A 13,902-nucleotide genomic window follows, 5' to 3' on the forward strand; every position below is an offset into this window, starting at 1 on the left:
TAAGTTACTTTTCTGAAGTAGCCTTAATAAGAGAAATATTTCAAAATCAGATTATTTTTATATGATGATATAGGTATACATCTATAGATACACATTTCCAAATCTAATTTCAGGCTATCAAACCTGAAAAATATATATGTAAGTATGTATATGTATAAATACATAAACATATGTTTTTCCTGTATTTTAAAATTATTGTTGGACCAAGACTGAATTCTTGAAATACTTGTCTGTGCACTCTCTACTTCTCATCTCTGGACTCATGTCAATTCTACATTCAAATAAATTCTCATATGAGTGCTGGAGTTGATTTTAAAGTTGTTTCCCGCCCTTAATAAGTTCTATAAACTTTTAACATGTAGCATTACAGTATCTGGAAAGCCATTCAAAGCGGCATGCATTTGGAGTCTAGCGTTTCTAGGAAAGGCTTATATAGTATCCTAGTGTACAACTGCTGTGATTGTATTGCTCAGGTGATAGACAGTTAAAACTATAAGGTGTGTGGGCTACCTTAAGAGCTCCCACTTGGTGACCCAACAGTCCCCTGTACTAAGGCCCCTTGTAGAGAGGTCTGCCTGCATAGTTTTGGTGATCCTTTCTAATGAGTGTGAAACCAGTGTCCCTAGTTGAGCTTGTCATCTGCAGTCTCAGGAGTTACCTAAACACGTATGGTTGCTGTGGTCAGGTCATCTTACTAGATGATACTTGGTAATGTTCAGAGTTGATGCCAATCAGCAGTGCAGATGGGAACAGCCATGCCTATAATCTTAAGATATTTCAAGCGAGTGGAAGAAAAGGTTTTCATTCGAGAAGCAACCCAAAGGGAGGAGGTGGTAGTGGTCTCTCTCTTACTGGACTGTACGTACTGCGTATGACAACTTGTTACCAGTCCTAGAGCTCCATTGCCATTCACTCATCTTCAACCCCGCACTGCAGTGCTGAGAGATTTGCGTACTCACTGGCATCCATGTCTTCTGCGCCATCGTTCTTCTGTCTCCCAAAGGTCCTTTTCAAGCTTTGCTATGTTGCTATTGCAGCTCCTCTGTCAGGATGTTTGTGAGCAGTATAGATCCAGACTCTTTTTGAGGAGTATGGGATTCAATCCATAGAACTTGTCACACAACCTCATCTACTTTCATCTCTTAACAGACAGTGGTTACAGGTTCTGGCTGGCATCTGTCACCACAAGCTCTTGGCTGTCTGGAAAGACCACGTACAGCTTTCCTTTCAATTGCTGGTATGTCCTGCACTCAGAGTCTGTCAAGAATTTGATTGATCCCTTCAGAAAGTAAATTGTGAAAGGGAGTATATGACCTGGTTGCTTATAGGAGGGAGGAACAGGGTAGATGGCCCAAGAGGTCCCTCCCCTCTACAGGTTTAGGTTTTGGTGCCAGTCACATTTAGTCATTTTTATAATGGAATGAGCAATAGAAAGTTTTATTCTTCAGACTCTGCAGGCAAGGAGTGTGTGCGTGTCCCTTCCAGAGGTGTTTGGCTGCAGGTGCACATCCTTCAGTGTCTTAATTCAGATCAGGACTGTGTTTTTGAATTGAATTTCCTGGTTGTCCTCACTCACTGTGCTTTGACTTGGGAGCATGCCTTTTCTTTATACAAAATGAGAGATAGGCTCTGGGAGCACTCTTAAGTGTGTTGCAGCCACTAACAAAAATTTACTCCAGAAGACCAGACTAGAGCTAGTTGTATGGAGAGACCACTCTGAAACACGGAGCATGAACATTAGGTCCTCAGTGTCAGCAGTTTCACCATATATTTCTGTTTCCCTTCCACCACCCTGCCTGCTAGTGTGGGTATGAGCTCGCTGTCCTTGTGACTCTTACAAATCCTTTACAATCGGTGGGACTTGTTTTCGGATTCCTCTCCTAACTTGGTGTTGGGCTCAGCATCCCAGAAGTGATACAGAAGTAAAATCTAATGTCTGTCTTAGGTATGTAGTTTGAATAGTTTGGGACAGATGGAGGGAATATGTGTATTCTTCAGCCCAGAACTCATCTTAGTCATAGGCAAAGCAGGTAGTTGGCTAAAACAGCTGCCTGCCAGGAGCAGCCAAAGCAGCAGATTGCCCAGCTGCTCTCTGCTGTCTGCCTTTATTCACCTTTGTGGCAGAAACTCCACCGTGTCTGCCCACTGGGAAACCTGGAGCTCCTTCTGCTTCTGGGTTGAAAACTGTCCTGTTCCAATATAATTGTGCATATGGGACTAAGTTAACCTGAAATCAAACTAATGATCAGATGAACAAAGGCAAACAACAAAAAATTTAAGTATCTCTTATGTCATCTCAGAGTTTAGTGCCAGAGCTGTAGCCATTACCCTCATGCTGGGGAACTGGTCCTGACTTAGATCATCAGGCTTTGCTCCAGGCTTCACCATATCAATAGAAAAATTCAACATTGAGGGTCATTTTGTTTTTAATGTCAAATACTGATTGATTTTAAAACCATGATTTAAAATTGACAAGCAGAAAATTTGTATTTACACCACTGATGTTAATGTGTGTTGTGTAAGCCAAGCCAAACATTCAGTCTCACTTTTGGTACAGCATTTAGAGCACATTTTAGTATACAGTCCACTTGCAAAGCATTTATTTTAAACTCAGAGTTTCTTTGAGTTGACCAAAAGACCAAATAACCCAGTACATGTGTATTGAGATGAATCTTAATATGCACTAAGGTATATAAATCTTGAATTTTATGGCTTTTATTGTGTTAGAATGTTCAATCAAAATGTGTGTCAAGCTGCATTTGACTGGACATTAGTATTCAGTTAAGAGGTGTTAAAAACATTTTGAAAGAGATTTTTATTAGTTAAACAAAATTATCAGAAATGTGCTTGGTACATGTAAATATTTAGACTTACATTTTTACAACTATTCATATATTTATATAAACACACATGGGAGATGTAAGTTTGATCCGTTCAGGCAGAGGAAGGACCGAATCCAGTTCCCCTTTTCCTGTGTGGGCATGCTCACATGTGTATTTGTCTATGTCTAAATAAACAATGAGTCAACCTTTTATATATAAGATATAGTTCTATTCTCCACAGTTATAACACATATACTGTTCTTAAAAGCACAGTGACTTTTCTGAAAATTACAACTATATTTTTAAATTAAATTTAAATTGGATTATTTCAGAAACTAATCTCTGGCAGGGTTTTTTTTTCCCTTGAATGATTTAATTAAGAGTATAATACTGTATCCTCACACTTTCCGCATAACAAGATCTGATTGTAGTGTATTTTTACCTAGTTCAACAAGCTGCCTAATGTAATGTGTTCTGCTACCTCCACTCCCCTCCGCATTGCTGCTGGCTGTCCCAATACTACGGGAAGTCACCCTGTTGCCTGATGGAGGCTATGACAAGATTGGGAAGCAGCAAATACTTTCACAGAGGGTTGCTTGTACTTGTTTGGGAAATAATGACGGTGTTTCCAAATAGCCAAGCAGTAGTAAGGCAGGTAAAATTCTAGGTAGATAAAAGTGAAGCAATGTATGTGGAGGGAGGAGCAGAGTCCCGTGATGGGTTGCGAGCTCATTGTTACCATTCGGGAACAGCACTTCTGGGGTTACAGAAAATAAACCTGTAGTAGTGTCAGTTTAATTACTTGTAGCAGTCAAGAAAAGTCCTAGAATATGACCTGCATTATTAGAAAAGGGATAGAGAAGAAAACAGCATGTTGTTATGCTGCTATTCTAATCCATGATGCATGTGCATCCTGAATGTTGGGTGCAGTTCTAGGTTATCATTTCTCCCCCTTGTAAACACAGTGATGCAGCAGAACAGAAGGTCCAGAGAGGTACAGCAAAAATGATCAGTGGAACAACTTCTGTATGAGTAACAACTGGACAAGGACTCTTCAGGTTAGAAGGGAGGGCTGTGAAATGAAGTATATAAAATCATGAAGAGCATAGAGGACACAAGTGGGGAGGATTTAGGGGACACCCACTGAATCTAGTGCAGAGCAGGTTCAAAATCAACAGAAGAAACTTATTCTTCCCACAACACAGAGCTGTGAAACTGCTTGCCTCAGAATAATGTAGATGCCAAAATTTTCACTAATTCAAAAAGTAACCAGACAAATTCACAGAAGATTAGGCTATTAGATATGAAGACAACACACCTCATTTAGGAATTCCAAGAGCCAAAAAACTACTGGAAACAGGCAGAGAATTTTTGGAGAAGCAAGAATATATGCCTTCCCTTTTCTTAAGCTCTTCCCTGTGTTTCTACTTCAGATGGTAACATAGTTCTGTTTATATTATTGCATGGAAGGTACTTATTAATTTCAAGTGTATGTATTAAAATGAGAGGAAAAATACAAAAAGAACATAAAGGTCTAACTTTACTAAAGATACTGGGCAGCTTATCAGTGGAGAGGTGGAAATATGGCAATTCATTCAGGAGTAGTAATAAAATTAATAGTATACCCTAAAATCTAAATATAAAATACTGAATGCTAAATTACCAGGTTTCTGACTTTGCAATATATTTTACTTAAAATATTTTTAAGACTAGAGCAAAATAATATATGGGTGCAGATTTTTAGTTGAGCTAACAGAGAGTAAATGGTTTCCAAGAGATGATTGTAGGCTGTCAGAGCAGAAATCCATGAACCAAAAATGCACTTCACATAGCACAGGAGTTGTTCCAGTTTGTAGAATCAAAGATTTCTTTTCTAATAGTATTCATGAATAAGCTTTCAATTTTTTTTTTTTAATAGAACTTGGAAAAGCTTTTAGAAGTAGGATTTCTAAAAGATCAGAATCCCTCACACCTGTTCTAGATCTCCAGCCTTTTCAGTGTTTTGATACTGAGCCCACACAACTCAAGTGTGTTGGTTACATGTGTCCAACATCTTAAAAAATTCAAGGGTGTTTGCGTTAACTCACAAATTCCTAAAAGTTTTTTTTTTTTAATGGAAGTAGGCAGGATCTTGGATTAAGTATGGAGAGGTATAAAAGAGACAGGTAGTAAGAATGTTGGACCAGACTCTACATAAAAGATAGTGACTACTGGCAAGCTGAAGAAAAGGCTGTAAGAGATCAGGTTCAAAGCATCCTTCCCTCTCTATGCTTCTAGAGAATGATAATACATATTAGAGATTACAGATTAGTTCTGTTGAAGCCTGTCATCTTTCTAGTGCAGTTTTGTGCTGTTGCCACCTGATCTCAAATTATTCTGATACATATTCCACCACATACTTTTTCTCTTGTTGAGATGGGTAAATTCCTATCAGAATTTGAGCGATATGAACTTGATTGGGTCATTCTTCGTGTTGGGAATGCCGTCTTTCATGTCATCTAATGATTCTGAAGGCAGATCTGGATGGGGGAGCGGTGAGCAGGTACCTGCTGCCAGCTTTTTAAGAAGCTTTCCCTCTATTGCCACCCAGGTCACTTGCCTTTTGGGGGACTGTCCTATTATAGCATATGCTATGGAAACAGTGAGTCCTATAGTCTTTCAGCACCACAATATTAGCGTTCGCCTTAAACTTCCCGGGCCCATTGGTTTTAAATCAGAGAACTAAAGATTCTTTTCCTTTTAAATACCGTGTTTGAATTTGACTAGACATTTGTATAGTGGTTTCCTAGCTGTATTCAACCAGCAAAATAATATATTTCTCTGGTTTAGCTCTTTATTCACTAATTCCATTTCAACATACTTCCTTTTTAATTAGAATTGTGCAACATCATGCATCTTCCCTGTGTTTAGGACTGTAAAAATCCAGAAAGCAAAGCTCATTTTTTGCAATTCATTTTGCAGTCATTTACCCTTAGAGCAATGAAAGCTTCAACTACAGATACTCATTTATTCTTTAAGAATCAGGATACTGTAGCAAGAAAGTGATCAACAGGAAAAGAAGTAATTATGGTTCATAAGATGTATTTTTCCTGTATTGTTTTTTAATGACTATTTCATCTATATTTTAGAAGATATATAGTAATGATTTAAAAAATTACTTTTATTGAATAAATATTTAGTCTTCAGTGTCATTTGTAATACATACGTTGAAAATGGGGCCTTCTATTCATCCATGAAAGTAAAGCTGAAATTAATAATGAAACCATTTAATGTAATAATTACATTTTCATGCTAAGGTTACATACTATACAGTGGACAAAACAGGCCAGTATGTCTGTTACACATATGTGCTTGCCTGGTGACCTGTTTTCAGAGGCTTACAGCCATGGTTCATGATCTGAGTCAGACTTACCTTTTACAGTTGAAGATAAGATTCCCTTTACTGGTCTGCTGCTTCTCTTCTGCTGCTGATGGCCGTCCCTGGAGCGGTGGTGGCTGAGGGTGACATAACCTCTCTAGCTGTCCTTGCTTTTCACAGAGCAGTGTCTCATCATGGAGACATGCTGTTTGTGCCAGTTTTCTGTGATCCAGGCTGAATTACTTTGTTTAGGTAGTTGCTACTTTCAAATGACATTAACTATATGTTACTGAAGTTTGAAATATTTGTAGTTACTTCATTGGAAAGCTGTAACTGTTCTTCTAAGTGAGGTTTTCCATGTGTTTTTTATTTTCTGAGTGGAATACTTGGCCAAATTAGAAGCCCCTTGAAGTCATCGTTTATGTGTATTCAATTGAATTTCTTTCAGAGGCTGTAAGCATTGGTCTCTACACACTGCTTTTGTATTGAGTATATTTCAACCTCTATCCAAAAAGGTTTAATTAAATTTATTCGTCCCAACTTCAGAAGTTACTGTGGTGCCAGGCATCAAGCAAGGCTCGTGAGCTTGTTGTCCTCTTCTTTCAGTGGTGGCTATTTGGAGGAAACATCAAGGACAAAAGAAGAAAATACTCAAAATTATGTGCAGATAGCAAAGGTCTAAATTTGGCTCTAGGATTGAACTGGAGAAGGGAGAGGGGGAGGATGGTTACCCCTGCAGTTGGATGCTGGGTGCCATAGTTCCAGGGTTTCTTTAATGTCTTCAAAGAGCTGTGAAGCGTGTAGCCAAAATGTGACTGAAACAAATGAAGATAGCAGCCTGCTACTACCACCTTAGTCTCGTAGGGCACCAGCAGCAAATCTGCATTGCTAAAGCTAGGCTTTGCAGCCATGCAGGCATCAGTATGGTACCATGTAATGGGATTTTAATTTTAATTAGCTAAAAATACAGTAAATTACAGGGTTTGATTGGTTTTTAACCATCGTTTCTATTAAAGAATATTAATATATTCTTTGAAATCAAACACTCGACTTTGAAAGTCGAGCATTCAAAAAAAGTTGGAAAATGTCAGAATGAAGATTGTTCAAATTGTTTTAATTTGTCCCTTGCATGTATGCATAACGATAAGATCTTTAATTATGTGATCACATAATTTTTTCCCAGGAGGAATGTTGCCCGGAGAATGTAACAGGGGTGTTTATTAAAGGAAGCTGTTGCCTCCAGAACCCTCGCCTTAATCGCTGGAAAGCATAGTAATTTAAGTAGAGGGGTGCAGGAATCAAAAGCATGCTCTCTGAGGCATTTGAAAGCTTCAGTGAAAGACTGGCGTTTATTCTCTCTCTTTCAAGGAGTTTTTATGTGATTCTGGAAGGTCACTTATTTTGGAGGTGATCTCTGTGTTTCTAGTTGCTGTGGCACGCAGGCCGAGGTACCTGGGCTCTGAGCACAGCTGCATTTGGAATGAACACAAGTGTGCTTTGAATATATAAAATGCTGTATAAATGCAAAGTCTTCTGAAAAGTAAGGCCTGAAATGCCTTACACTGACGTGGTAATGCCAGGATTGCCAAAAGAATCCTCTGGTTTTTAAGTAGCCAGTTTTTTTCTCTGTAAAATGGAGATACCATCACCCTGCTACAGTTCAGTTAATTATATGTTTTGAAGCATTCCTGCTGAATGCCATGTAGGGAAATTATGTATAATACATAGTTGTAATATATTATATATGAATATATAATAAATAATCTCTAATATAATATACATAATATATAATGAGGAATCCCATTTTGGCTGACATCCTATAAGTGAGGCTTTGGGAACACTGCTGGCTGATGGGGATAAAAAGAATGAGCAATCACTCTGCAGTCTGAAAAAATGAGGCAGGATCCTACAAATCTCAGTTCACTCCATAAAATTGAGCGTTCCCTGCGTATTTGCCATCACTGCACTAGATGAGGCAAGGATCTTGTAGAGGGAAAACAGCATGTAATCATTTAGATATATGGACGTTTCCATCATTTTAAGTGCTTGAGTTTCTGCTGCACTTGGTGTGCAGGTTGCCTGGCCATCCCAAATGTGCCAAGCCCTTTTCGATGCAGGTTTGGCAGTTTAGTTCCCCCAAAGCTCTTCATAAGAGGAAAACAGGAATGTTAGAGCCAGATTTCTCGCTGATTTTATTGTGTTGCCTTGTTGACAGCTGATCTTTGGTGCAAGGAACCAAAATCCCAAAGACCATTTGTTCCTTGCTTTTTATGGAGAAGGAGGAGTTCTTAAGTTTTGCAGAGCTAGCACATGAGTGAGTGTAGTAAGAATGTATGAAAATGTTTCAAGGTAAATAGAGCCCTAATGAATAGATTATATTTAAAATAAAAAAATATATGATGAGGAAAAGAGATGGTTTTTCTCCACAAGTGTAATTCTTCAGGACAAACTTTCTTATTGTATTTTTGTTTTCCATGAAAACAACTCTAAATCTAATATGAGGGATTCCACTTAATTTCCCAAGCTAAACAGGAAATTTATTTTTCAAAAAATCAAGTATTTATTATCTACATTACTGAAATCTGAACTTATGCCTATAAATTTTGATCCTGGCTCTTATTGATCTCCTTTGCATGTGGTAAAGGTAAATACATTGGTGTTTTGTATTAATAACCCTCCACATCTAAGCATCACAGTAAAACCCAGTTAAGACAACAAGCTAAAATAATTTTTCCACTTCCTCCTGTTTTATGTCTGTTCTTAGGCTTTCTTAAAGTTGCATTTACCATTTCTCAGGCAAATAAATTCATAAATCTCTTCTGCTTTGGTGAGGGAATACATGTATGTCTTGTCTTTCGCACGACATTACAGCATCCCTTACAGTACCTATTTTACTTTGCAAAATCAGTTACAGAATATAAAGTGAATATCAATTTATCAATTGAAATGGACCACATACTAGTCTTTAGGCAATTTGCCTAAATTTGTTGTCTTAGAAGAGGTTGATACCATAATAGCGGGGCATTACTACATTTTTCAAATAACACTATATGTATAAAATACAGAAACATGGAATGATTGTTTTAAATTCAAAAGGCTCTTTTGTCATGCTTACACATGTTCTAGAAGTCTAGAGACATTTTTCTCCTGAATTGGAAGGAAATGAAACAGTAGCCCATCAGTTCATAATGTTAGTTAGCACTTTCCCTGCTTAAATGCGTTTTTAAAATGACTAGAATATCTACTTAAAAAAAAAAAATAGCTAACTTCAGAAGAGAATGAGTCTAGTTTGCTATTTATCTACCTTAATAGGCAGGAGTTCATGTGAAAGAATCAGTCTGGCTTCTCGTGTGCTAACAGTGACAGGATGCATGTATCATAATGTAGCATGATTATGTGCCTCCCCGGTATAATTCTGATAACCACTGAAAGAGTAGTGCAGCCAAGATGAGTCTTGTTAGTTTATTCATCGATAAATTTATTCTCTTTCTTAAACTGTATTTTGAAGCATTTCAGTAAGAAGTTCAAACTTGGCAGCGAAGAAGAAATACACATATAGGTATAAATGTTTAATAGTTTAACTTCAGTGTGAGTAACAAGACATCTCAACAGATTGTGAAAGTCATTTTTTTCTTAATACGTAATCCTTACAGTTTAAATTGAAATGGCTGTAACTGATCTTTTGTGCTTACAAATGAAGACTATTTTAATAATAATCTGCTCCCATATGACAGAAACATATATATCGTCATGTAATCCTTTGTCCACAAGACTCTCACAATATGTTCTCCAGGCTGAAAAAAATAGAGTTATTACCTTTTCATGGTAGCTGGGTGTTGTGGTTTAATCCCAGCCAGCAGCTAAACACCACGCAGCCGCTCACTCACTCCCCCCCACCCAGTGGGATGGGGGAGAAAATCGGGAAAAGAAGCAAAACCCGTGGGTTGAGATAAGAACGGTTTAATAGAACAGAAAAGAAGAAACTAATAATGATAATGATAACACTAATAAAATGACAACAGCAATAATGAAAGGATTGGAATGTACAAATGATGCGCAGTGCAATTGCTCACCACCCGCCGACCGACACCCAGCCAGTCCCCGAGCGGCGGTTCCCAGCCCCCACTCCCCAGTTCCTAAACTAGATGGGACATCACATGGTATGGAATACCCCGTTGGCCACTTTGGGTCAGGTGCCCTGGCTGTGTCCTGTGCCAAATTCTTGTGCTCTTCCAGCTTTTCTCACTGGCTGGGCATGAGAAGCTGAAAAATCCTTGACTTTAGTCTAAACACTACTGAGCAACAACTGAAAACATCAGTGTTATCAACATTCTTCACATACTGAACTCAAAACATAGCACTGTACCAGCTACTAGGAAGACAGTTAACTCTATCCCAGCTGAAACCAGGACACTGGGGAAAATGTTATGTGAGAGTTCCTTTCCAAGTCATCTCTGAGATTTTTCCTTTCGCATTCACCTGCTGAGTCTTTAGTGTGATCTTTGGGTGTAACTATAAGAGCATTTTAGCTTGGATCAGGAGCACTTTAGCCCTTCTGAATCAAATCTCCTTATTGTTTCCATTTATTGCTCCTTGATTCACATACCCAGAGCATGGGGGTGGCATCAGTTACAGGAAGAGCCAGTGAGAAGATGGACTGGCTGTGCAGAGCTGGCGTGCATAACTGCAGACAAGGGCTTGCTCGGTGGGACTGGACAAGAGCGATGAGCTACCCTCTGCGCAGCGTGCTCAGCCTGGGGTTGCGTGGTCTTCAGTGCCAGCTGTTTCCCTGCAGTTTTGTTCCTGCTATACCCCACTGATTGCTATATACATACAGCCTATCCTCATTATACATGTCTGTCTGTAACAAAATGTTGTTTATCAGTATTAAGTGTTTCAGAGACTATTGATCAGGCCATAATATTCTTAAAGGAAACATACAATAATGCTGGTATCCAAATTGGAGTGATCCAGTTGGAAGCCTGATGCTTCAGTGTGGCCCAGAAGACAACTCTGGAGTTGTCTGCTGCCTTTTCTTGTGCAGCCTTACCTCTCACTTTTGCACACCCAGCGTATCGTGGTTCCTAGCAGTGGTGGAAGCCCAGCAGCTGTCAGTTGTCTCCTTGTGTGCTGCCATTATGTCCAAGTTGCTCACAAGCCACTGCCATCCCCATATGGAAAGAAGAAATAACAATATGACTCCATAGAGATGCCCCAGATGTAGCATCTAGCCACAGTACTGAAAGCTTTGGAGCTCCACGCTGTAAATTAAGAGTGTATTGATGTCTATTTTGCTTCTTTTCTGTCTGCAGTTACCAATTACAATAACGTGGTAGAAGCAAACTCAGATTCAGATGATGAAGATAAATTGCATATAGTGGAAGAAGAAAGTGTAACTGATGCAGCAGACTGTGATGCTAGTGTGCCAGAAGATGACTTGCCAACAGACCATACAGTATTACCAGAAAACAGTGAAAGAGAAGGGAGTACAAACAGTTGCTGGGAAGATGAAGGTATGTTCATTTTCACTGATGATGTTATGTAGAGAAAGGTTTCTAAGAAGATTTGATAGAACTTTTTTTTGGTAACTTTGTTACTGAAATAACATGTAATGGTCACAATCAAAAAAGAGGGTTTCTGTTGTATTTACTGTAATGTATTTTATGTTCTTTATTTAATATTTGAGGCAGATTTTGAGGTGCATTCATTCTACTTGCATTGTTAAACAGGAGCTTCAAATCTGTGGATGCAGCATTCTCAAGGGTGATCAGAAACTAGTTACTTGCTTTTAGTTTTTCCAAGTCTTTTTGCGTGGCAGGTCTCTCCCATAGCTCCCGGTAAGGTTCAGGGTTTGCTCAGCTTGGGGAGTAAGCAGTAAGCCAAAAACATGAAACAAAATAATATTCAGATGTAGATTTCTCCCTGTGAGCTGCTTCTGACTTTTCTCTTGTAAAATATAGCCAGAAAAAATAATTTTTAGGTTATTAGTTTTAGAATTGGCTGTCTTACTCATAATGAATCTGTGTTTTGAAAACAGTGGAAGGAGGTAAATGTTGTACATATTATGCAGCAGCTTTAGAAGCTAAAACTTTTAAGCCATCAGGAAATGGGCCTTTTTTTTACTGTGGAATCAGATACTGCATTTCATAATATCACACGGCATGCTTACATTTGAGCCAAATGGGGATAAATGCATAAATTAGTGGAATATATTGTGGAATTTGGCCTTACTCCCTTGAAAGATACAGAATATTTTCCAGTATATCCCTGTTTGTGTCTGAACTCCAGCCACAGTTCTATAGCATCCACCTTGTTAAAACTGGTGTTTTAAGACAAATTGCATGACCTCACATCTAAGTGAACGGAAAGCAGTCATATGGTCCCTAACTGCAATCCAGCTGAGAGAGAGCAGCTGAGTTCAAAGAATAGCATCAACTCAGACTGTTTTTACATAGCTGCTATTGCCAAGGTATGCTGTGCAGGGAAATGAGTATTTTGGAGCTAAATTATTAGGTAGGTAATTTTCTTAGCTCTCCTGTAATATCTTTGCTCTACTGCAGGCTATATCTATCAGGAATTGCAGTTACATAAAAATGGGCTGTGTGTAGAGTATTTCTTGAACCCTGTGTAGGAAACCTGAAACAGGGAGTGAAGAGCAGCACTGGCTCACAGAGGTGCTGGGTCAAGACCTTTTGGACTTAACGTTTCCTGGAGATGTACCTACAGGTAGTCATGACACAGCGTCTTGCCTCAGACAACCTTCTGGGGTTTTTCAGAGCTCTAGATGTGTGGTGGCATCTTTTTTGACTCCTTATTTCAAATGTACCATTTTTAACCTTTTAAAATTTGTTTGCTAAAATGAAGCATTTGAAGCAAATTCTGCTGTGATTGTAGAATCACAGTGTAGGCAATGTTTTCTCTGCCTTGGTCATTGCTGACAAAGGCTTTCATCAGTGTTTAGACAGACAAAAGATTAAACGCTTGCCATGCAGGCTTGCTCAAACTACCATAAATTTCTTCTGTAAAAATTATGTGTTCTGAAGCCTCTTTTGTAGCAGTCTGGAGGGTTTTGTGTTTGATAGTAAGGTTTTTTTTAAATAAATTGTTTGAATTTTTGGCAATGACTACATGAGAAAAATGAAGGCTACGTTAGGTTTTATGGAGCTTCGGTTTGCTATGGTAAAGTACTATTTACTTTTTTATAGCTTTCCTAGAAAGAAAGGTGTGAGCTGAAAATCTTATCATCAGTCTTGCTTGCACATTAAAAATTGGAGAGAGAGGTATTGAATACATGATCTCTCTCATACAGGGAAAGGTACTGGGGTAGGTGCCCGTGCAACACTAATACCATCTTCAGGACTGGTGATTATTTTTAGAAAACATACACTACAGCAGTTTTAGTAAGTTGTGTTTCATCAGTAAAGTAGTACTGAAAGTTCCTGGTTTTAGCTGAACTTGACAGAATGATTTTTTTACATATTTATTCTGTTCACGAATGCCCAAGAATAGAAACAACACATGTAACATTTCTTTATCAGATTAGTTTCCTTCCGTTTCCAGTCATTCTAACTGAATTTCTAAAAGACCTTTGGAACAGGTGTTTTAAATATAAGGTGTGTATCTCGAGAGGTTTAACTGAAAGTCATACGAGTTTGAAAAAGTGAACCACATGTATCCTGCACAAGTTGTTGGCAGTGTGCCAGCATTCATGTGTGCAATGAT

The 13,902-nt window shown here is 38.5% G+C and overlaps 1 protein-coding gene across 3 annotated transcripts in view; it reads left to right on the forward strand.

The window, feature by feature from the left end:
- ZEB1 (zinc finger E-box binding homeobox 1) overlaps window positions 1-13,902 on the forward strand; it is a 127,253-nt gene that overhangs the window by 89,595 nt on the left and 23,756 nt on the right. For all 3 annotated transcript variants that reach the window (XM_052805650.1, XM_052805670.1, XM_052805661.1), the window contains exon 2: window positions 11,493-11,693. In XM_052805650.1, the coding sequence (XP_052661610.1) occupies window positions 11,493-11,693 (201 nt within the window). The remainder of the gene's footprint in view (window positions 1-11,492; window positions 11,694-13,902) is intronic.

The sequence above is a fragment of the Harpia harpyja genome, chromosome 1 (assembly GCF_026419915.1).
Source record: "Harpia harpyja isolate bHarHar1 chromosome 1, bHarHar1 primary haplotype, whole genome shotgun sequence".
In the NCBI taxonomy this organism is placed as follows: domain Eukaryota; kingdom Metazoa; phylum Chordata; class Aves; order Accipitriformes; family Accipitridae; genus Harpia; species Harpia harpyja.